This window comes from Lichenostomus cassidix, chromosome 13 (assembly GCF_008360975.1).
Source record: "Lichenostomus cassidix isolate B80296 chromosome 13, HeHo_3.0, whole genome shotgun sequence".
In the NCBI taxonomy this organism is placed as follows: Eukaryota; Metazoa; Chordata; class Aves; order Passeriformes; family Meliphagidae; genus Lichenostomus; species Lichenostomus cassidix.
The window spans coordinates 4,030,695-4,054,919 of record NC_139494.1 but is presented as its reverse complement, the minus strand read 5'-3'; the positions used below and the strand labels follow the sequence as shown (position 1 = coordinate 4,054,919).

Below are 24,225 nucleotides of genomic sequence, written 5' to 3'. Positions count from 1 at the left end.
GTGACAGTCTTCTCATAGACAAGTGGGACAAAAGTATTTGTTTCCATAAAGCCATATTTACCATAAACAATGGACATAATGACCTTGCCATTCTGTGTTCTTCTTACAGCCTCTTAAAGTGAAATTCAGCTTCACAGCTAAGGAATCCTGATATATATTAGATATTGTACCACCAGGGAACAATCTGCAGCATTCTGACAAGATGGTCACTGCACTTGACAAATTGCTAACAGCTTGTTAGCAACCCACGTTTAGGTTTTCTATTCACAAGCTGTAGATACAGTCTGTAAAACTGTCCAAATGATTGCCAGTTCAGCAAGGGGAAGAGAACAGGTCTGCAGATAATGGAATATTTTAAATAGTGAATTAGTTACTTTGCATCTAAACTCCTAACTCTGTTTTAGAGCTTAAATGGAAATTGTAAGATGAAAATATTACAGAGTTTGCTAAAATACTTCATGTATTAAACATCAGCTATCATAGATGGCTGTGGAACCAAAGAGGAGGAGGCAGCAGCTATTTTAACTCTTTTATAATTTAGCAGGCTATGAGGGTGGAGTAACCATGTTCATATTTAGCATTTACAATGTATTTTAATTTTTTTCCAGATGTACTCACTCACTGTCAAGGGAGTCATATGGATTTGTTAATTAAGTCACTGTTATCCTTATTTTAAAACAAGGGGGGTTGGCTGTGGGTATTTGGAGTGGTTAATCACACAGTGAACGCAGCAGAATCAGGATTAGAACAGGATTGTCTTGTTTCCTGTCCCTGTTTTAATCAACTTGGTAGTCTTGACTGTCTAGACCATTCTGTATTTAATTTTTAATCCCATTTCTATTGAAAAAAATCTAGACTCCCATTTTGATAGAAGAGTAGAGCTAGCATAATTTTGATAGTAGTAGCAGTGTTTTATTGGCTCTCTCTGTCAGATTTTAGACTATGTGCTCTTTGTCCATGCACCTTTTTTCTTTAGACATCTATTTCTGTCCCAGTTGCTCCAAATAGGATTGTTATCCTCACATCTACTTACAGCCTGTTGTTGAATTTAACCTTGCATTACTTGAAGCAAGTTTCCTTAGAGGAAGAATTTGCTGTCATGTATTTCTGTGGCTTTTTATAGGGATGTCACATCAGGTAGAATAATAAGTACAAAAATATATGAATCTTGCAACTCAGATTAAAAATTTAACTGCTGGTTTTGGGGCAAAAAGAAAGATACCTGTGCTTGAAATCTCAAACAGCCATGGTGAAACACTCTGCTGATAGATTTTGCTCTTCTTTGTGGATATCACTCAGCTATTCACCGGCTGAGGAAATCTGTGCATAGTGAACAATTTAGCACTATAAAATCCCTGCTTGGGAATCCTCCCTGGTACAGGAAGCGAGGATGGGTAGAAACTGCAGCAAGCTAGGGAGAAAAATGGGAAGTGAGAAGTTATTGACAGCTGTGCTACAAGCACTGAACTTGCTGTATCTTGGACGGTAAAGCGCCGCGGAAGGTAAGGAAAGGCTGGGCTGAGAAAGCAGGAGGTGACATTTGCTCAGGCAGCCCTGTGGGGAGGGAAGAGGGCAAAGGGACAGAGCCCACACCTGTCCTTGCTGATGAAGAGGGCAGAGGGACAGAGCCCACACTTGTCCTTGCTGAGGGAACAGGGCAGAGGGACAGAGCCCACACCTGTCCTTGCTGATGAAGAGGGCAAAGGGACAGAACCCACCCTTGGCACATGGAGCAAACATTTGAGTGTTCTGCTGCCAACCCCAAAGCTCTCCTGCACGGAGGGGGAGTGACGAATCAGCAGGAGAAACAAGAGATTTAACCAGATCCAGGAGTGTGAGTACTCATTCACAGGGAAGTTATGAAATTTGTAACCAAAAGGCTGATGCCTTTGCTGGAATGTATTAACAGTGTGAAGTTTTGCTGATCGCTGAGCCAGCCTTTCTCGTATTACCACCCAGATCCCTACTTCGCGCAAACTGGAATAACACACAGAAATCGCTCTCCGCGGTGTGCGAATCGGCGCCCGTGGTCGGGACAAGGCTGTGGCAATTAATACCAATGAACGAGGCGGCCACAGCCCCGCAGAGGCACCGACAGAGCCCTGCAGCGAGCGCGGCGGCTGTGCCGAGACAGGCTCTCCCTCACGGCAACCCGCCCTGAGCGCGAGGGGCGGGGCGAATCTCGCGAGACTTGGGCGGCGCCGCGGAACCCAGTTTGAACGGCGGCGGCGGCCGGTGCGGGACAGGGCGGTGTGACGGGAGAGGGGTGAGCGGGGAGAGGGGCCGGGGCCGAGCGGGGCTAGCGCGGTTTGCTCTCTATGGCGCTGCCAGCTCCCGTTCCCTGCAGCGGGTGGGGCCGTTTGCGGCCCCCGGTGGAGCAGGAGGAGCCCTTCCCCGCCGCTCTCGGGGCTCGGTCGGGCCCAGGGAGCGGCCCGGTGTGCAGCGGGACGGGCCCGGCGGGAGGGAGGGGACAGCCGTGACCCGGCACTGGCTCCGCACAGCGCTGTCAGAGGCTGCCCTGCCTGTCTGGTGGCTGAACCATGAGGCTGTAGTGCTGTTTGTCTGTTCTCTGTAGTGCTGACCCACCCGGAAACGTGTCTGTGGGAGGTGATTGACCCTGAAAGTCTTTCAGCCTGAGTGTGCAACCTGGTAGGCGAAGAAATGGTCTTGTGTAAGTAACTGGAATTGTCGGGGGAATAACTGGGTTAAGGGAGAAAAACTACCCTGGTAATTGTGTTCCTGATCAGAGAGCTGCCCAGGTGCTGCTGACAGGGTCAGAACTCAGACAGCTGTTACTGCGGCCCTGGGGAATAGAAGCTGAACCGGAAGAACTGAGCTAGAGTGGGAGAAGAAAGTTTGTCTGCCAGGACAGTGCCTTTTATCTCCTACTCTATTGCTTTTATTAAGGAGTACTTGAATGGTTGAATAACAGAGGTCTGCAGCTCTCAGAATATGTTACAAAACGTTGGAAGATACTTAGCCAAAAACCAGTAGCTCTCTTGTAACTCAGTAGAATAAATTAAGACTGATTTCTGTTATTTCTCCCTCCTGCCTACTCACCTTGCTACCCATTTAATTAATCTTAAAACATTATTTTCAGAGCAATGTATTTAGCCTCGTGTATAATATCAAACTTCTGGGAATTATTTCCTTATACAACTTCATGAACAAACGTACCTGGACTTGTTTTATTCATCCAGAATTGACAATGAAAAGCTGAGGATATCTGTGCTCCAAAAGGCATACCTGCTGTTTTCCCCATTAGTCAGCAAGAAACATGTGAATAGGAAAGCTATTTCTGTTTTTCAACCTACTTCAACTGTAAAGTTAAAAAACTCCCATCAGATTTTTTTTCTATTGACTAGTAAATGATTTATTAAGAGCTTAGAGTTCTTGTATGTGAAACTGGAGGAGAAATGCCATAGAGATTGTAGAAGTAGGAGGGAGTGGGACAAAAATTCCCAAACAATCCTTTAAAATTACAGGTGTACTAGAAGAAGGTGACCCTTCTTCTGAGGGTCACCAAAGAAGGTGTTTCCTTGCCTCAGAGGCCAATTCCAGAGCATCCATCCTTTGGCAGCATTGCCTGATCTGGCTGTTTCTAAACTGTCTGACAGCTGCCTGAGATTTGAATAAGATTTGCATTAATGGGGAGGTTAGCTTGTGATCTGCATGTTCATGAGACAGCCAGCAGGGTTAAGCCTCTTCTGAAAAGGGACTGCTGTGGAGAGCTGTGCTGTGATGGCAGCTTAGACTCATCCAGACTAGACAACTGTTGCTCTTTTTATTCTTTTAAAGGTGAAGTTCAAGAATAAGGTCAAGAAATACTTCAATGGGCTTCTGGAGGTGAGTTAAACACATTATTCCTTTAATTTAGTAAGCTAGGAGCTGCCAAAAGGCTGTGTTGCCTCTGTACTGTTGTCTGATTCAAAAATAAAATGAAACTATTTTTAAAGTTCTTTGTATGTAAGTGAGCAATGATTCATTTATTCTCTTTACCAATGGAAGCACGTGCCAGAAGTTGTTGTTGCCTTTATGCTTGTATTGCTACATCTTACCTTAAACCCTTCATTATTACATTGTATGTGGTGTACTTGTCCTTGCACTAGTATAATACTGTTGATTCTCAATTATGGGTATGCGAAATTCCTGTGTTTCACTGGCTTGTTATAGTATAAGTGCAAAACCAGTATTTCAAGCATTGCAGTGGTTAGAGGTGAAAATTGAAGTTTTGAAGTCTGGCTGTCTAGAGTGTCTTTGTATGCATTAAACCTGGAGAGCAACAAGCGAGGAGAAAATGCAAAAACCAGAATGTGGTAATTTCTCTTTTTTGCATTGGAGAGGAATTGGCACTGTATTGGCACAATGTACTTTTGCATGTTAATTATATTCTTTTCTATTAGCATAAGCTGAGTAACTCCACTGGGAGTTATTCTTGTTAAATAAAAGTTAGCAAAAAAAATTAAGTATGGATATTGCAACATTCATAAGAAGTATGTATGTGCCAGTAAGAAATGGTGACAAATCAATTGCTTCTGTGAGAAAAGAAACTAAGAGTTAGGTCTTCAATACAGAATTACTTTAATTCTGAAATTATATAAAGATTGTGAACCCTGGCTTTGAAAAATCAACTGCAGATTCTTTTTTTGTGTTTGTGTCGAACTGTTATTTCCTACTTTCTGAGAAAACTCTTGGCATGTGTTGTTCAGAAGCCCAAGTTGATTAGCATTTTCTGTCTTAAGAGGATTTTTTGCAGCAGGCTGATTTAGCAGATTTGGGAGCAAGCAGTCATACAAGATTATGGTGTTAATTTGAATTGATTTTTATTTTTTTAAATATTTGGTTTGTTTGATTTACTTTGACTAACTTTTTGGCAAAATTCACCTTTTGTCTTCTTTTATACTCCAAAGTTAGAAAAGGATGAATTTTCTGAAATGTAACAAGGTGATGATTATTTATAAATACATTGCCTGCAGCAAGTAAATTTTGAAATAAAAATCAGTAAAGAAAGATTCCATTAAGTGCTGCAATGAATTTAAAGCCTTGTGTTAAATTCCATGTATTGTAACAGGATTTCTATTTTTGACTCTATATCCCATGTAATGTTATTAGGAGTACACTGTTCTGCTAATGCAGCTGCCTATGCCAACTTTAAGTGTTATTTGTGTATGCAAGAAATGCTACACTTGGTGTGGCTTGCTTAATGATACAAAGAAAATAGTGTCAGCCGTGTGCATAGCAGTGCTTTTCTAAGGTTATTTAATTGCCTTCTCTGGTAATTGGCAAGAGAGCTCTGTCCAAGATTAACGCTGGTTGTGGTGTACAGAGAAGCCAGGCTGGGTACACAGGGGTGCCTTTGCTTGCTAGACATAATCAAGAATAAGGCAGTAACCATGGTTATGAAGAAATAGCTGTTATTTTACTATTCATAGGTCTGCTTGTGACCTGTCTTTGTGTGTGTCTTGTATTCATGTGAAAATAAAACATTCCATCCTGGATAAGAATGGAAATCGAATAACTTCTTTCGCATAACCATTCTAATTTACGGCAATATATTTTTTAATCATTTTGTATTTGCAGTGTTGAATAAAACAAAGGAAGAAAAATGGAGGCAGAGACAGAGACCATTTTACGTCTCAAGCAGCAACTCAAGGAAGCAGAGAATGAGCGAAGAAAAGCAGCACAATATGGTTTGCATTTACTGGAGTCCCAAAGCGAGGTTCAAAATCAGTTGGATCAAACACGCCGTGAATTGACTGAGAAAACTGAGGTGATGACTGCCTTTTCTACTCAAAGTTCAAAACAAGAACTTTGTTTTAAGTATTTTCTGAAAGGCATAGGTGTTTTCAATGCCTTCTAGCATCTAGATTAATTTTAATAAACCTCTAAGTAGTTGTAGAGAGGGCTCTTTCCTCTGCTTTAAGACATTGAGCATAATTGTGTCTAACTGGGACAGGGTTTCGTAGCTAATTATGCATCAAGTGTTCAGTACCATGTAAGACTAATTGCCTTTAATGTAAAATGAATGCTAAATGCTAAAGTAAATTTGCTTCAGAGCATGTGTTTTGCCTCTGTTTAGCAATTCATTTGTGTATGCTCTCCCAGTCAGCTTTATATCACTTAAAAGCTGTGAGAAGAATGCTAGCAGCAAGACTGTAAAATTGATTTCTTCTGTAATGAAGTTTTCAAATTTTCCAAATACCCAGGGGTACTGAACTTATTAGCACATTTCTTTGCAGCTCAGGAAAAAGAGTAGTATAGTGCTGAATTATAGAAGTATTATTTAGTTAACCAGTTTTCTTCTTACGGGCTGTTCAGGAAAATTACAACCAGCAAAATCTCTTCCACTTTTCATAAAGAATTTAATTTTCATGTTTGTATTCAGCCGGCCCATTTTTCAGATAAATAATTTATCTTCATTTAGTCTGTTTCTGGTTGTGCATCCATCCCTTCTCCTGGGATAGAGCTAAAATGTTTGTTTTGTAGCAGCTGGAGGGTTGCAGCACCCTGCTGTTCAGAATGAACAGAATTTTTTTAGTCTGGTCAGTTCACCATTAGTAAGCTCTGTGTGAGAGGCAGTGAAGGCACAAGTGGTAAGGAAGCCAGGGCAGGATCATGGCTTGGTGCTGCCCAGCAGAGATGGCAGTTACTGAGCTGTCAAGCTGCTCCCATAGATTGTGATCCTGTGTGAGAGGCTGGAGCCAAGTTAGGGGCTCTGTGAGCCAGATCAGTTGGTAACTCAGATTCCAGGGGTGGAGGGAAGGAATTGTGTGCTTTCATCCAGCAGAATAACATCTTGTGTGGGAACTGTGCTTACCCAACGGATTCTTTTGAGCTTTTGAATCTCTGGCTCTCCTCTGTGCAATCTGAGAGCCAAAGCAGTTACTATGAACACAAGTGTGATTTCTACCAGCAGGCACAAAGAAAAAAAAGCCTTTCAGAAAGCTCTGTGTACTCTTCTGTACAAGAGTGCAAGCAAGTTCTGCTAGAATTTTGTTGTTCTTTGCTCTTCTCAGCAGTGCACTCCCAAACCTGGCCTGTGCACAGTCTTTATCTTTGTGTTAGAGCTCCTGCCCTGGGTATTTGAGAGCTAAGCCTTGATAAGCTGTGTCTAGGCCACAGAGGTCAGTTAGATACCTGACAGCTTTTGGTTTTTTATTTAGTTCTGGTTTGTGTCTCAAGAGTCACATAACTTTTCAAAGGAAAAAAAACTTGCATATTTGATTTGCCTTCCTCATTACCTCTTTTGCTTTCAAGACTCTTTTTTTTGTTTTTATTTTCTTTAATTGCTGTCTGAATGTTGCATAATTAGCTAACATGCAATCAAGCATAGATGGAAGCTGTTTAAAAAACAGTTCTTCAGTCTAGAAGGGTTGATGGATTTATTACGAAACAGACAATTTAGCTGTCTTAAAAAAAACCATTGAATTCAGCTGTTCTGCTTGATGGACTGTAGCAATTTTTAGCATAATTGGGTTTTGTGGTGGTGGAAAGGGCATATAAACTGTGGCTAAATTTGTGACACTTGCAGAAAAGATACCCACACCCTTCATATAGGGTGCAGAGAAATACAGAGTTTCCAGGAAGAGGAGGATATTGCACAATCAAATTATAATCATAACATTTATAAATAACATTTTAGAGCAGTTTTTTTTTTTAAACATGGGTATTACAACTCTAATTGGCACTCCAAACAAAGGACTGAATGAGCTGCAAGCATCTTGGTTCTGAGCCTGTGCTTTTTCATAAATGCTTAGGGAACAATGTACAATTACATCTAGATTTATTAGTGTGTTATTTCTTTCAGAAATTTGAACAAGAGAAGTACACTCTACAGAGAGAAATTGAACTCAAGAATCGAATGTTGGAAAGCTTGAATTTTGAGTGTGATTCCCTTAAGCAGCAGCAAAATGTGCAACTGGATAAACAGAAAGAACAGCTTGACAGAGCCTATGGACAGGAAATCAGTGACCTTAAAAACAAGGTTTGGAAACTAATACATAGCTAAGAGGTTGTTATTACCACTTTAGATACTATATGTTTAACTTATAATTGCACTCTTAACTACAAAAAAACATAGTTACAGTGCGTAGAAGCTTGGTTGGATGGTTTTTAAAAAACATCTGTGTACTTACTTGTGAATTACATTAAATTTCAATGCTTATTTTTAAAAGCTTACTCTTGCGTTTCCAAGACATTTCTGTAATTGGAACAGTCAGAAGTATTGTGCTTTTCAAGAATTTCCTATGAAATGATACTACATAGTTGTCAACTGTTTTTAAGTTGGAGAACCTGAAAGCAGAACTAGATGAAACCAGACTCTCAGAGAAACAGCTGAGACACAAAGTGGACCATCAGAAAGAAATAATTGCTGCCAAATCAGAAGAACTGCATATGATGTCTGAGCGTGTCCATGAGACCATGTCTTCAGAAATGCTCAACCTTCAGATAGAGCTCACTGAACTACAGAATGAGAAGGTGTGTGAGTAGCACTGAATCATTAGCAATGTAGCCTTGTTGAAGATGAAGTTCTGCCCTTCTTGCTTGTTTTACTTTTAGGTGTGTTGTCTCTAGTATCATGTTAGGATTTACTTTTATTCAGTGTGCACAGCAAAATATAACAGCCTTATAGCTAGGCTTTAATACCCTCTCTTCTTCAAGGTAATATTTTGTATTAATACTAATTACTATGAACAAATGTATTTGGTTTACTTGGGCCTGCTTTTCTTCCAATTGTTTTAAACAATTTTTATTTCATACTTGTTTGTTTAGGCCAAAGATGAAGAAAAGCTGAATGAGCTGCAGTGCAGCAAAGAACAGTTAGAACTCATGAACAGTAACTTACGGAACCAGCTGGAGCGGCTGCAGGGAGAAAAAGAGGAGAGGGAGAAAGAAGTTGTCTTCTACTGTAATGCATTAGAGGTATTCTCCTAATTTTATTTGACAGGGTAGATAATCCCCAAATTTCACAAGTTGTGTTGCCAGCTTTTTGGTGAAATAGGAGTTTTGAGGAGTTGTGAGGAGAGAGGGGAAAGAGAAGGATGATGGTTGGTCGTGGTTGGTGTTGCCTGCTAGTAAATGCTCTCTATTGGCTTTGTTTTGTGGCAGCTGTGAAAGGAGAGCCTTTGCATGGCACTGCTCTGCCTCTGGGGGACCTTCTCACAGGTCACTGGCAGAATTCTCATTTTTATTTCAAATTTCTACCGAAGGGCTTGGAAAATCTTGTACGGGGAGTACAGTATTTGTGACTGATCAACACCACAAGGAGAGTGGCCTGAATACTGTGAATTGAGTTGACAAACATCAAAGCTTACCGTTAAAGGCTTTTAGTTGTGTTCTTGTCCTGAAGAGCAAGTGGAATATTAAGTGTTTTAGCAGAATGAAATTAGTTTGTCTCTTAGTTACTAGAACTGTATGTACAGCTAAGTACTTCAGTACAATATAATCTCTGCTAAAGTATAGGAAGTGAAAAAGAGTTAAAGCTATCTGATTAAATTCATGCATGCAGTACATCAGATGCTTAAATGACCAATATCCTCTTTGCTTTAATCTAGAAAGCTCGGGAGGCTAATCAGGAGCTTCGGGTTCAGCTGGATCATGCAGTGCAACAATCTTTGGACCCTACAAGTAAAGGCAATTCTCTCTTTGCTGAGGTACAGCTATGTCGCAGATGCTTGACAATGTACACAGGCCAGAAGTATTTTCAGTTTTCTTTCTTACATTTATTGAAAATATGAGAGTATCTGTACCTGATCTGGCCAGCATGTATATCTAAGTCTTCAAATATAACTTCGGTGTTGCTCTGACCTGGAAAACCATTTTATGCTCTCTCTGAAGATAAGGAATCACTTTAAGTTATCTGATTATCAAGTCATAAGTTCTGACTGAGGGTTCATGATGGTTCTGTCTGCAGCTCTTGATTCTAAGTGGTCTTGTTCAGCTGATAAAACTTTAATGTAGAAGACAGTATGTGAAATACTGAAAGATGCTTATGAAAGATGTCTTACAAACTTACTGAAAAATGTCTGGATGTTTGACCATTTGGGAGGGTTTTGGAATTAGTTTTTGAGAAGGAGGTCAGCTGCTGTTAAATGCATAGGGAGGCATCATGTTTCATGACAGCATCCAGGGAATGGGTGAAGTTGGGAAACAGTTCACATTTTTTTAAACTGTTTGTTCTGTTGCCAGTGGACAAAACTATTCTACAGCAACACTGAAGCACACGAAATGTTTGTTTTGATATCAAAAGAACAAAAAAATCTGTTGCATTTCACTGATTGGGCTTCAGTGGCACTGTCTACTCACTTCTATTGCAGGGGGAATGACAGTAGCCTGTATATTCAGGTACTGTTGCCGGAAAGACACTATTTGCAGACTGAACACCAATTGCTAAGCAACATGTCCTTATCAAACTCATCATCCAAGTGACAGCAAGTGTTGTAATTTCACAGTAATAATTGTTCACAATGTTCTGTAGGTGGAGGACCGTAGGGCAGAAATGGAACGACAGCTGATCAGTGTGAAAGTAAAATATCAGTCCCTACAAAAACAGCATGCATTCAGTAGAGAACAATTGCAAAGAATGAAGGTATGATGATTCCTGTAATACTCCAGGGTATCCTTGGGTCTGATAAGGCACTGCTTTAATGCACAGGCAAGGGGATTTGTTATCTTTAAAATATGATACAGTAGTCGGGGGGGATGGAGATGGGAGAGAAAATAAGTGAGATGATGTTGTGCTGTGTGACTGCTGTGGTACATACAACAGCATCCACAATACAGTGAAGGCACCATGTTTGCTTAAGTTGTCTAATGGATAAAAGTAGAACACAACTCCTGTCAGTCAAACTAGCAGCCACTTTGTCTTGATAATTTTTTCTTTTCTTGTCTAATTCTTGTGCTACATGAATACTTATTCATGCATTAACTGTGGTTGTCAGGAACGAGCATAAAGAAAAGGACAGGCTTTTACCCCCTCACACTGTAGGTTTTTGGGTTTTTCCACTTCTCTGTTGCTTTCTTGTCTTTGTCCATATTTTTTCTTGCTTTTCCCTATTTTTGGTGTAAGAGTAAGTCATAGCTTTCATCATAACTTTTGAAGTTAGATGACACTGTTATAGAATAGGAGCCTGTTGGTTAATATTGTTAAGAACTTGTTATCAGAAGCTGATTTACAAGATAATGCTGCAGAGCTGCCAACTGTTCTCATGCTGGCCTCATGATTTTTCCAACGCTAAAGTGGAACTTTTCAGTTTGATCACCTACTTGGTCAAGCAGTTTGAGGAGAATGCTTAAACATCAGGAGAGATGATCATGTGTTGCACTGAAGACACAGGTTTGTGTTACCAAGCTTTTGTGGAGTAGGTTGAAAATAGTTCAAACAGTCTTAAAGGAGTAGAAAAAAACTGATACAGCAAAGATTTGACTGAGGAAAGTGATTGAGTAGGATCAGTTCCTTTGGAAGTTTTCCCCTTGTAATACAGGGTAAGTCAGTCATGCTGATTGAATGGTATTAAAAACACACCTAATACTAAAAGTACCAAAAATGGAGGCAAATTGGTATTCCTGTACTACTACTTAATGCTTTTATTTGAAATTTTTTACTCATAAAATTTCTTCTAGCATTGGAGAGAGGTAGTTTATGACAGCTGTTTTGCTTTAGCTGCTGCCTTAAGATCCCTGTTAGCATCCTCTGTGTTGTGCTGCACTGTGATGCTGCCAATTAAAGCTCAGTCTGTGGGCAGCTGATCTCTCCATTCACAGCTGATTCCCACAGGAGAGTTAACTGCTGCTGCAGCTTTAGTTGAAGAATCTGTCTTTGTGGTATTCACTGGTACATCCTGAGGCTCTGACTCCTGAACATAATGTAAACAGCATTCTTGGGAAAGTTTTACCACCTCTAGTGTATTTTTGCCAGTCCAGAGCATCCCTTTTAGTTTCTTAACGTTCCTATTCTCTGTTATGTAGATCAGCTGCAATTTGCAATTCTGGCAGTTAGCAGGAGGGCTTTTAAGGGAAAAGGTAGGGAGGGTGTCTGTGCTTGGGAACTGTACGGATAGTTTTGGTCAGCCAGTGAGGGGGAGATTACAATTGTGCCTCCCTTACATCCTGTAGAAGCTCTGAGGAGATAATTGAAACTTCCATTAGCTCTAACTTGTGTACAGAATCATCAATACCCTTCACCTGATATAGGATCTTCTATAGGGTAAATGCTCTTCTCGCTTCCTCTCTGTAGTCTAATCTCTTCACTTGCTCCTTTCTCTGTGATTTCTCCCTGTGTTACCTTATCCATACTGACTAGACTGATAAAAATGTCTGTTTTCACTAATACCTTGTGAAGTCTTTCATTTCTTGTATTTCATGTTATTTAAATGTCTAATGTATCACCTATAACTGAATGTTTAAAGACCTTTGTACTTAAATATTATGTGAACACCAAGAGAATTACTGTTCTAACTGCATATAACTTCTCCTTGGAATGATGGAGGATGTTCTTTTGCTTGAAAGAATGTATTCCACTGGAGGAGCAGAAAAAACTGAAATTCTTGGGTATTGTAGAAGGCAAACATGGTGGTGTTATACCTCAAAATCAGAAATGAAAAAAAGCGGGGGGATTAAACCTGTGGGTTTTCCTAAGTGGTTTCTTGAGATACAGGCCAGGCTTATTTGTCAGAGCTAAAATGCAACTGGGTTTTGGCTGCCTTGGTGTTTGTTTGGATGTGGAATGCTGTGTGTGTCCTTGGCAGTGTATTTATGTGTTCCTTAGCCAACACAGAGATGAGTGTGACCCCTCAGGACTGCACTGTTGTGTAAGATATCAGCTGTCCTCATAACTTGTGGTGTCTATGATGATAATTGCTAAAATTATGTGGTGAAGACTGAGTTTAAGCATCCAGTGCACTTCTGTATTCAGGTTTAGAATTAAAAAGCTTGAGTACCCAAATAGTTCTGGGTAAGAGGCTGGAATTTTCAGTCACTAATCCAAGTACTTGTTGAAAATATCTTTTTTCCTTTTTTCCAGCTGCAAATGGCTACCCTGCTACAGCTGAAAGGCTCCCAGGCAGAATTTGATCAGCTGGAACGCTTACAGTCTATGTTAGAGCAAAAGAATGGTGAAATAGAAGATCTTCTTATGAAAGTGAGGCAGCTAGAAAAATTCAAGGTATGTGGTTTTTAATTAAGTAGAAAACTGTAATTGGAAGCTAAAACATGAGAAGAGCCATGAAAACTGTCTGAACTCCAAGCTCTGGTTTGAAAAGCAATCCAAAAGCAACTCATATCTTTATTTGGCCCAAGTTTTATTTTACAGTTGGAGAACAGAGACTCCTGAAGTGCAGAGAAGCAGAAAATTCTACTCCACCCAACACCTAGGTTGAAGAAACAATTTTTGTGGGTTCCTGTGTGAAGCACCTTCATATCTTATGTAGTTACTTACAGCATTTAAATCAGTTACTTGGTCAGAGTTCACTGAACTCTGACATCCAATTTTTCTCTTGGAAGGTGTAGCCATTTGGCACTGTTACTGTGTGTACTTAGGCTTTAGCCTTTTTTAGTGTCTCAGATCTGTTGAATTTCCTGGATATTTATTTTCTTGATGTGTCTTAATTCTGCAGTTGAAGCATGCTCTTTTCTAGCAAAACTGAATTGCTTAACTATGCTTGTGAGGCAGTTTTTTCAGTCCTCTTATGCCACTTGAATACATCTTGTCAATATTTTGAAAAGTGAGAAATACTTGAGGACTCCTCTATGTACCAGTGTAAGGCTACAGTATTTCACTCTGTAAACACACAAACATCAGTAGCATTTCTTAATTGTTTCATCTTTCTTGACTTGTTTGGCCTTTTCTTACCACAGCTCTGGAATGTAAACTGAGGTGTATTAGCTTGTGCAGCAGGATTATGCTTTCCAGGATAACCTCCTGTATTCTGTATTTAACCCAAGTGGTGTGAAGCCAGGCTTGACCCATTTTAGCAGTAGTAGAGGAGGCCTGATTGTTATACCAGTTTTGTCATGTTTAAGCTTGGGCTGTACTTAATTTCTGTCTCTAGGCCATAAATAGTGTTAGGAAGCTGAATGATTCCAATAAGCATCAAAAGTATCTGTAGTCAGTGAGTGACAGAGGCCTCACTCACCTCTAGAGTGAGGTCTATGGGACAGGATTAAGCCTGATTAAACCTGAATACTGCTTGTGCAGAGAAAAATCTAAACAAAAAACCCCAGTGTCTCATGTTGCTGCATTTACAGCATCTTTACCATGAACCAACTTCCTCATCTGAAATATATAATTGATTTTGAGATTTTTGACTGTTGATTAGCACAGCTTGTATTCTTTTGAGGTACAGCTGCTGAAGAGTAGAAATAAATGCTGAAAAAATTTCCTGTAGGTTAACTAAATATTGTGTATTTTCAAGCAAAAAGCAAGAAAGCTGTTCTGCAGTGCTACTTGCAAACTGTCTGGAGTTGAGATAACTTACTTTTTTGCTTTCTTCAGTGAATGAGAGAGAGCTGTCAGTTTCAGTGCTATTTGACATTTGTAACAAATGAGAAAGTACTCAGAGCAGCTAAATTTTATCTTCTGTGTGTAAATCCCTCTGTGATGAGGAATTAGATTTCCACAGAAATGCATGGAAAATGTCTCCTTATAGCTAAGCTAATGTGCTTCTGAAAGGTCACTGCTTGACAAGCTGACATTTTTTCTTTATCAGAGTTTATATGAGAATATGGAAGAGTCCAGACCTGCTAACAGCTCAAAAGGAAGCGATTCTGAAAATGGTTACTATGCAGATTTACTGCAAATTAAACTTGACAACTCCAAGTAAGTACTTAAATCCTGAGGCCTAGAAGTTGTTGTAGGAGGGTTATCTTCTTGTTTTTCTCCTCCCTCTTTTGTTAGTGTTTGTATGCACTGACTGTATGTGCAGACTTGTCTTGTTCTTGTTGCATTTTTTAATGCTGTGGAACCAACCTGACTTCATTATAGGACTGAGAGTTGTTTTGTTTGTAGTTTCAGTTATGTTTTCAAAGATAGAAGCCAGAACTATTGTATATTATTATTGCTTTCTTCCAGAAATGTTGTCACTACTCCTAGATACAGGACAATTGAGAACTTTAATCTATTAAAAGTTAATCTGTAAGGAAGCTGTATGAGGATTCTTAGTCTTTAGGCTGTTTATGTTCCTTTCTCTTATAAAAAGAGAGATAATAGCACTTGAAATGTTTTACAGAACAAAAAAAGCTTGATTTTTTTTTTTTTTCTACCAGTGTATTAAATACAAATTTAAGGTGAAATTGTTGAGTGCTTAGTTGTCTTTAAACCTGCTGCTTTACTTAAAAAAACCCCAAAAACCAGAACAATCCAAGTTTGACTGATTTTATAACTTTCCTCCCACCCCAGCAAGGAAACAGAAACATTGAAAAATGAGCTGTCCCTGCAGAGAATGAAAGCTCTGTATGAGAGCCAAAGGGTCCTGGAATTTGAAAGGAAACTCTTCACAAATGAGAGGCATTTGCAAGCTTCTCAGAGTGAGAATATGAGGTTGCGAGTTATGGTGGATGAGCTAAAAATGAAATACGAACCTGAAGGTAAATACTACTTTTCTTGTCTGGGAAAATACAAATATCTGATCTTCTCAGCCTTTAGCAACGGAGTGACATTAAACAGGAAGGCATTGCTTTAGTTCCTGAATAAACCAATGCTTAAATAGCTGCCTTTCTGATTATAACCTGGTCAAAAACCTGCTGAGCTGAAGTATAAAAGCCCTACCTTGCTCAAAGACCTCACTTGAATATGTGAACACTGACTTGAGAAGACTAAACAGTACAGTTTTACAGTTAGAAATGACACTGTTGAGAGGCTTTATAGAGCACAGATAGATAACCATACTCAGGTGGGTGGAAACAAATCTCAGGTGTTTCCCATAATAGCTGCAGGCTCTTCGTGTTGATGAGAAGCCTGGGCTGTCTGGATGTAGGCAGCTGATAGGAGCTTTCTAATAAGGTGCAAAGCATTTACAGGAAAAGTGGTTTAGTAGCTCAAGTTAATATGAAATAAGTTTTGACTACAGAGGCCCACCTGAAAAAGAGCTGATAGCTGAGTATGTGCAAAGCAAGGCAGCTGTAGACTGTGCAGTGAAATGATTCTATTTAAACTGAGAGAGAGCAGGTTTAGATGAGATGTTAGGAACAAAATTCCCTGTGAGGGTGGTGGAGAAGCTGTGGCTGCCCCTGGATCCCTGGAAGTGTCCAAGGCCAGGTTGGACAGGGCTTGGAGCAACCTGGAATAGTGGAAGGTGTCCCTGCCATGGCAAGGGGTGGAACAAGATCAGCTTTAAGGTCCTTTCCAACCCAAACCATTCTGTGATTCCATGAATGGGGAACCAGATAGCTAAATGGGTTTTATCCATACCCAAAGGCTTTAACTTCAAAATGCTATTTGTGGAAGCTTACCTCAGTAGCTTGTAGTTCAGAACATTTAATTTCAAGCCTTGCTGGAAGACAGAGTGGATGAGGAGAGAGAAGTTGGGTTTTTTTCAAGCTAACTTCTGTTGGGATTGTTAGATTATATGAAGAGGCATTCTTTAGGCAAACTAAGTGGTCTAAGAATTATTCCAATGTCTTTAGTCATATGAAATGTTCTTTTTTAGTTTTATTATGAACATGTTGGTGGGCAAGTCATCTCCAGCCTCTCTTTTGTACCAAAAGTCTATTCCTTTTTTCCTTAGAAATGCTTAAAGGTCCTAAAATTAAAAAGAAGAGGGAGCGAATTCCAGTGGACACTACTTGTGAATACTTAGACAGCAAAAATACTTCAGTGAAAGAAATTGCTCTCACTCAATTGCCAAGTAAGGAAGGAAAAAAGATGACTCCCAAGAACTTGGAGCAGAGTGATGTTTCTCCAAAAAAACAGCCTTTCCATGCATCCCCACTAAATACAGCTCTCCAGGCAATACGGAACATTGTTGAACCTGAAAGAGAAAAAAAAAGAGTTAAAATTCAAGATGAGCATCATGTTGCCTTTACTTCAAATAGCAGAAGTGGAAACAATTCCTTGGCTCCAGCTGCTCCCAGGTCAGTGTCAGCTTCTGTCTCTGGTCAAGGCAATCAGCACAGACCTGCATCTCTTTTCTTTCGCTGCATGAACTGTGCTCTCCACTTCTTTATCTATTTCCTCAGTGTTGCATGCAGTGTCATTCCTCAGCTCCGGCTGCCTACACTGAACCTCTCACTGCCTTTTAGAAGGATTAAAATGCTGACTCATAAAAAAGACTCTTGAAAGTCTCTGAAATAACTTTCCCATTGCTTGAAGACATTTAAGGTGTGCAGGTAGCATGACAGCTCACTTGGTTTGCTCCAGCATGAGAAACTTTGTGTTCTTGGTCCCTTCAAAACTGTCACACACGTGTGTTACAGCTCAAGGTAAAAAAGGCAGTGGGAATCATGCTCCAGTATAATACCTAATTTCAGCCTCCAGCAACTTCCAGATTTAGCTAAAAGTCTAAAACTTACTTATATAATTCTTGACCTGAATTGTGTTAACTTTCATCGTCCAAGATAATAGAGAATTAATTAGCTATCTCTGTTGTCAGACAAATGACTTGCAAAATCTGGATGCACAATAGCTGGAAACACAACTGCCAAATTAAGATGAAATTTTTCCCCTGAACTGAGAATTGAAGTTACTTTTTGCTAGATGGTAAAGTAACTGAGAAACAGTCATTATCTCCAGCTTTTTTATCCTGGTAAAAAGAATGCTGACTTTGTTTTTCTACTCTTTCAACTTATGCCTTTTGTGTTCAGTTCGTAATCTCTGTAAACACATATTTGTGTGTTTGGGGGTAGAGAAAGTCTAGGCTAGTCTAGATGTTTTGCGCTTGCAACGTGCTAATGTCTGCTAGAAGAAATAGCCAAAGTTAATGGCATTCAGGAGTAATTGGATTGATGTTTTGACTCTTAGATCAATTACTCAAGGTTGCATGGATGTAATTAACAGACTTAAAGTAACCAAACACTGCAGTCTTCCAAAACTGTGGAGAGAATATGGCAGTTTTAGCAGCTGGGTTAAAATGCACAGGGACTCTTAGGAGGGAAGATCAGGAAGGTCAGATGTGGGTGAAAGTGGAAAGATTGGGATAATTCAGTGATAGTGCTGTTTTGATAATGTCCTCTACACATAAAGGAACACGCAGAATACAACCTAGTCGGAAAAGCTTAACTTACTTCCTCATATTGTTTTTAGAAAAGAAGATATAGTCTGCTACCAGGACGTTGTTGAAAATAGTTTATGTGAACTGAAGGGGGAAACCTACTGGAGAGGGGATGAGGAGTGGAAATGATTTATGGAGTTGATGTTGGAAAGCAGAGAGATTAGAAAAAGTGGAGGAGGAAGATGAGATCATAGTTCATACCCATTGCTGCTGGTTCAAATAAGGAACAAAACATAAAAAAATACTTAAAATATAAAAACCACCAACACAATTAAGCTGTCACAAAACTCCGTATAAGCTGTTAAGCTTTTTTCAATGGTGGTATGAGCCTGTAAAAGGCAAATCCAGGCAGAAAGTTCTGTTTGTTTCTGATTGTGTTAATGAACTACTAAAACCTGAAATTATGATGTTAAGGTAACATTAAGGATTTACTTAATGCTGATCTGCTATAATGTGTTATGAAATGGGAAGTCATGTTAAAGTCTGGGTATTTGAGAAGTTGGATTTCTAAACACTGAATCTCTGGGCTGTTTGGTGATGGATGTGGCTGAACCTTGGGCATGAAAAATATCGACAGATGGATCAGAAGTGTGGACCTGAAAAGCGAGAGTTCGGGGGAGGAAAAAATAAGGGTGGATAATTGTCAGTGTTTCACCTTGTGTTAATTAAAATAGGATGCTCCAGCTGAAAAGGCTGTTGTGGTCATTGGGGACTGGTTTTGTGCCTGGAATAGATTTGTGCAGTAATTAATGGAGCTGACATTGGCCCATGAATTGTGGGAGAAAAGAGCCACTGCAGCTGTGAAAGAGCTGCAAGCTTCATTTCTAGAAAGTGGTGTTGGAAATCTGTGTCAGCTCAGCTCAGGAGGCAATGAGGAAGTGGTCAGAAGTGATGTGTGTGTGCTTGTGGAGGTGACAAACTCCCTTGTGTGAAGAGACTTTCTGGCTGAGGCGATTTAACAAGGTACAGCTGGATAATCTCAACCAACACCTGTATCTGCAGGGATGTCTGTGTCCTTACAGAGGTCTGCAGCAAGCACTGGAGCAGCTCATTAAGTGATGGTACTGATTAGGTTATGAATGAGAGTGTTGAGACTAAAGATTTAAATAAAAAATAAATATAAACTTTAAAAAAAGTGATTATTAATGGCTACCAAAATTCTGGCAATGCAAAGGTTATGTGCAGTGATATCTTTTGTTTGGCTAACTAAGTGGTCAATAAAAAGATACATTTCTGTACTGAAATGTTCTTCTTCCCTTCTGAAACTGAAATAGCAAATTCTGCTGCACAATTTATTTTGTATTTAGGTTTGTGTTTGTTTGCTTGAGTTTGATCTGAAAAAGAGCTTGGGTGCCTAAGAGCTTATTTGCTCCCTTAAATTATTTAGTTGGATTACATGTACCAAATCTACTTCCCTTGGGCTGTGTCCAATTGCCTGTGGCCATTTGGCTCAGCAGGAGATCTGGATAACTAATAATGCACTTTGGGGTTTTAGGCATGGTTCTCAGCCTTGGGAAGTGAAGCCCCACCTGATGAGGCAAGTTCATCTTCCTTAAATGGGTAGAAGGAGCCTCAATTTTATCTCAGTTTTGCAGTCCATACAGTCAAAGCTTGGTAGAATCATGTCATAGTTTCACAAGCATTTGCCTAAAGTGGAGGTATTTAATCATTGTCTGTTGTTTCTGATCATTTCCCTGTGCTAACACCTGATGACAGTGCCCTAAGGGATGCTCTGCGTGCTGCCAGCTGTCCATCAGCTGCTCCCCTTCCTCTCTTCCACAGGATACATGAGAGCCTTAGCTGGAAAAAGCTTGTGGGTAGAGATAAAAATCTCAGAGGTCAGTTGGTCCTGGGCAAACCAGACTTGGGGAGGATTAACTCCTTACCACGTAAAGACTGTGGGGCAGTGAGAAAGAAAGAAAACTGCCCCAGCCCTTCTTCCCAAGCTCGGCTTCACTCCCTCATCCTGGATTCTGTATCTTCCTCACCAAGAGGCACAGGGTGAATTTAATTTTCAGTTGTTACATTATATGCTGAGAGAACTACCTATTATTGTAACTTGGCAACATTTTGTATAAATCCAGTTGTGTTGCTTTGGGACATAAATTAAGTCAATATGGCTTTTATTTGGTCTTTTGGTTTGTTTGAGTTCTTTCTGCATGTTTATGGGGAGTCTTTGTTGGCAATTTTGACCACTAGAGTAGTGCTTTTGGTGGCATGTACAGCATGTGCTGATGAATAAGCATAGAGTTTGTGCTGCTGTATGAAGTGATGTTTAATTTGGAACTTCATTTTCCATCTTGTCTTTTTTTTCTGAAAATAATTGTCTAACAGTCATTGGGGCTGTGGGTGATTTGATTGGGTAAAATATCACTATTAATCAATTGTTCTAATGGCATATTTGCATGTTCAGTAAGTTAAAAACAAGATTTAGGCATCTGAGCACAATCTGATATTTTGGTTTCAGAATTGTCTTTAACAGCAGTAAGACAGTTTTATCGCCATTTACATCCATAGCAGAATTAAAACCTGACACTGGACAAATGATGTACTTCAGAGCCTGAAGATAAATCTTCCCTCAATTTAAGATATTCAAGCACTAAGCTAAAGGCAGTCATAGTATAGAGCTAGGTTGAAACTAGCATATTGTTTTAAGGGTAGTTTTTTGGGTGGTGTAAAAGCAAGAGGCTTTACTTCATCCTGTCTGTATGATCTTGCTCAGACTTCTCACTTGGAGTTGTGTGTTTGGGGACTGGATCTCCTGTCTGTGCATGACAGTCACTGGTGGCTTTGCAGGCTGATCTCAGCCACTTAACACATTCAGTAACCTTTCTTACCCAACATTTCAGGAGATGAGGTGTGGGGGGAAAGCTTTAAGTGCTGACATGTGATTAGGACTGATACAAAAATGCTTTGGTCTCACTTTCTCCTTAAACCCTGCTTGCTCTGTCTTTGTATATGGATGGTCTTGTATGCCAGTTGGCTTGTTGATTTTGCCTAAAATTCTTATTTTAGTCCTGGTTTATATTAACTAAATATGTATTTAGAATGGTTGCTTTGCCTGTAGGTTAACAGCTGAATCCAGATTTGAAACTACAGAAGAAGATAAGAAAGAAAATAAAATCTCAACACAGAAGAAAACACAGAAGAAAAGATATTCAACATTGTATGTGTCTTCTAAGGCAAGACCTGAAACACAATGTGCTCAGCAATAAAACACTTCTGGAAGGAGCCTGGACAGTTTGGAGTCCTGCTTCAGCAGGAGATTCTGAATCAACTTCTGTCACACATCAGTGTACAGGTTGCTAACTTAAAAACTGATCTCTCTGGTGGTATGAAGGGTATGATTGCATGACAGAACTGCACTTTTGATGACTTCCAGAGGGCACCTGTGTTCCCTGGCACCTGACCTGAGATATGGCCTGCTCCTGACTCTTTGCAAAGTCTCTAAACACAGTAATTGCTGTTTGTTTGAAGCATGGGGCTGTTGTTGAGTAAAAGTTCTGCCTAACAGAGGTTTTATTATATGGTAAGACATACAGTGTTGAGGGAGAACACAACCTAGTGATGTGCTCCTAAATTTCTTCCAGTTCCTGGATTCAGAGTTCTTAGTAGTTTTCCTCCTAATGTGTAACTTTTCAACTTTCAGGCTGGCCTAATTGCAAAACTGTGTGTGAATCACGTTTTGTGTTTCATTGGTCAGTTTTTGAAACTCTATGGATTCTTGTATTTGTACTAATAATTAAAATAAAAGTTTATTTCTTTCTTTGTAAATTGTGGCCTGTGTTGTATTTGAGAAGAGGCATGTATGCATTTTTTAAATGAAGGTGATATCTTTTGTAGAACTTTGTTTAAAAAAAAAAATTGTACCACTCAATAAACAAGAAATTAATGCAGGTGCTGTGTGTCGTCATGTTTTTAGGAGATAATTCTGTAAATTTCTGAAGTCCGTGCAGAATAATTCTGAGGGGAGGTTTTAAGCTAGTTCCATTAATTTTTTTTTTTTAAGCATTTGTTTGCAAGTTGATTACTTCATTTGAGTCATCATACTACATCTGTTGAATGGATTAGCTACTTTCTAAGTAAAAGACTCAGTAGTTAAGGGGAAAGTTCTTTAAGACTTCTTTTGAATCTATCATGGAAAAAAAATACATTAGGGAATACTCTTGCAACCCACTGGTTTGTTTATGGTTTGGCCAGGTCTGAAGTGATGCCTGGGATTTTGTTAACTCTGACTGTGCATGTGTGTACCTTTAGCTCATCAGTTGCTCACCTCAGCAAAAACTGAATTCTGGTCACAGCAGAAGTGACTGAAGAGGTGGGAAAGTCACCTTAAATGGCCACATGTTGTCTCCCTTGCCAGGGCAGCTCCATCTCATTATCAGATCATTTCTATACAGTTTAGTTTAGGAACAGCCTGGGGGCTGCCACGCCTGTTGAACAAAATGAGAAATGCATGTGTCATAGAATCAAATTGTATCACTTCGTTATCTAAGAAATTTGCTGTGTAGCTGAAGTTTTCAATCTGTTTTTAATTTAACCTACATAAACGGAATATCTTCTTGTTAACTCTTATTATGGTGTTGCCTATTACAGCAAATATACAGCCATGAAATAGTTCTTGCTCTTTCTGACTGTGACATGTGAACTGGAATGATGTTATGTTGAAGAAATCCTGCTTCTTGTGCTACAAAATGTTTGAAAAAAATTCCTTTTTTATGCAAATTATGAAAGTTACATTTGTTTACTGTCACTGCTCTGAGACACAAATAGCATAAAACAACTGGAGTACAAGATTGCTCTAATTAGAGGAAAACCTGTGCTAAGTTGACATTGGAGAATGTACTTTAAATGGCAGTACTGAGCTGTAGATTGTCTACTAAAACAATTATATGTTGAGTTATGTTAATTGTATGTTAATTTATATTATACTTTGCTATATGTTGAGCTACTTGGCATATAGCATTTATAAATTTTTTTCTAGATCAAAATAAGTTGTCGATTTATGCAACAAACAAAACTGGGATGTCATTTCAACAAATGATGAAATTGATTAGGTTGATCTAATTACCCCCAGGATCTGGTTTACAGTCTCTGCTGCTGGAATTCACTTGGAGTGGGTAACCTTTACCATCTTATGCAATGTATTTGTGTTTACATATCCTCTTGCAGGAGTGCAGCTGGCAGGTGAGGGAATGTCTGGGATTCAGGCTTTGGCTTTGCCATAATCCACTGCAGGTACTCTGCATGAGGCAACTTGGTGTATTTTCTTTCTTGGTTCTGTTTTGTCTCATCAGTTGCTTTTCTGCAACTGTGCTCACAGATCTTGGCACAGAATAGAATTTAAAGGCAATAACATGTAACTTCAGTTTTCTGCTCAAATTATTCGTTACAATGGGAATTAGCATAGCTAAAAATGGATAATTAGCTACTCAGCATCTTACAAGGTCTTGTTTCTGGAACTGATAGCAACGTTGAAAGAAGCAAGAATTGTCTCTCTTCTGCCTGTCCCCAGCCCCCAAAGGGTAAGTTTTTCATGTGAGCTCCCTGCATAGAGAGTTTTATCTTTTGGGGAAACAGGGAATTTTCTATTTTCCTTAAAACACATTCTGTGTTAAAGACTTAATAAAAAAATGGTAAGGTGTGTGAGGGCGATGAGTCTGTCCACTGTTTTCTGTGGAATATCAGTGTGGAAGTAACTGCACAAATAAACCCACTTGGAATAAAAGCTTCTATGGACCAAGGGTGTAACTATTACCCACCTTAATTCTTTAGGCCCATGTTGGGGTTTGTCCTCTGCTGTAAGAACAGGATTTTAGGGTTACTGTGCACACTTTTCTGAGAGCACTTTCCTCTTGCAGCTAAGAGAGGATTTTGTTCCCCAATCCATTCCTTAGGAGTTCCAGACAGGAGTTCTTCAGACAGTCAGACAAGGTGGTATAGCTGAGGGAGACGAAGTGGCAGTGAGTTCCAGTAGTTGAGAAGTTGCAAAAGTGTCATCATGAAATTGTGCCAGGAGGAA

General features: G+C 39.6%; 1 protein-coding gene across 3 annotated transcripts; it reads left to right on the top strand.

The window, feature by feature from the left end:
• The first annotated feature begins 2,146 nt into the window (after positions 1–2,146).
• On the top strand, positions 2,147–22,099 carry SPDL1 (spindle apparatus coiled-coil protein 1). Of its 3 annotated transcripts, none has more exons than XM_085073422.1 (13): positions 2,147–2,235; positions 2,576–2,671; positions 3,799–3,846; positions 5,581–5,770; positions 7,808–7,984; positions 8,284–8,478; positions 8,773–8,922; positions 9,555–9,653; positions 10,478–10,588; positions 13,022–13,162; positions 14,706–14,815; positions 15,395–15,582; positions 16,722–18,395. In XM_085073422.1, the coding sequence occupies exons 4-13, from the start codon at positions 5,606–5,608 to the stop codon at positions 17,270–17,272; spliced, it is 1,887 nt and encodes a 628-aa protein (XP_084929548.1). In that variant the 5' UTR covers positions 2,147–2,235; positions 2,576–2,671; positions 3,799–3,846; positions 5,581–5,605; the 3' UTR covers positions 17,273–18,395. The 3 variants fall into 3 exon arrangements, with proteins under 3 accessions (XP_084929548.1, XP_084929549.1, XP_084929550.1); XM_085073423.1 differs by lacking the exon at positions 2,147–2,235 and adding an exon at positions 2,248–2,266; XM_085073424.1 differs by lacking the exon at positions 2,147–2,235 and adding an exon at positions 21,271–22,099 and having other exon boundaries at positions 2,360–2,671; positions 16,722–17,067.
• Positions 22,100–24,225: the final 2,126 nt, after the last annotated feature.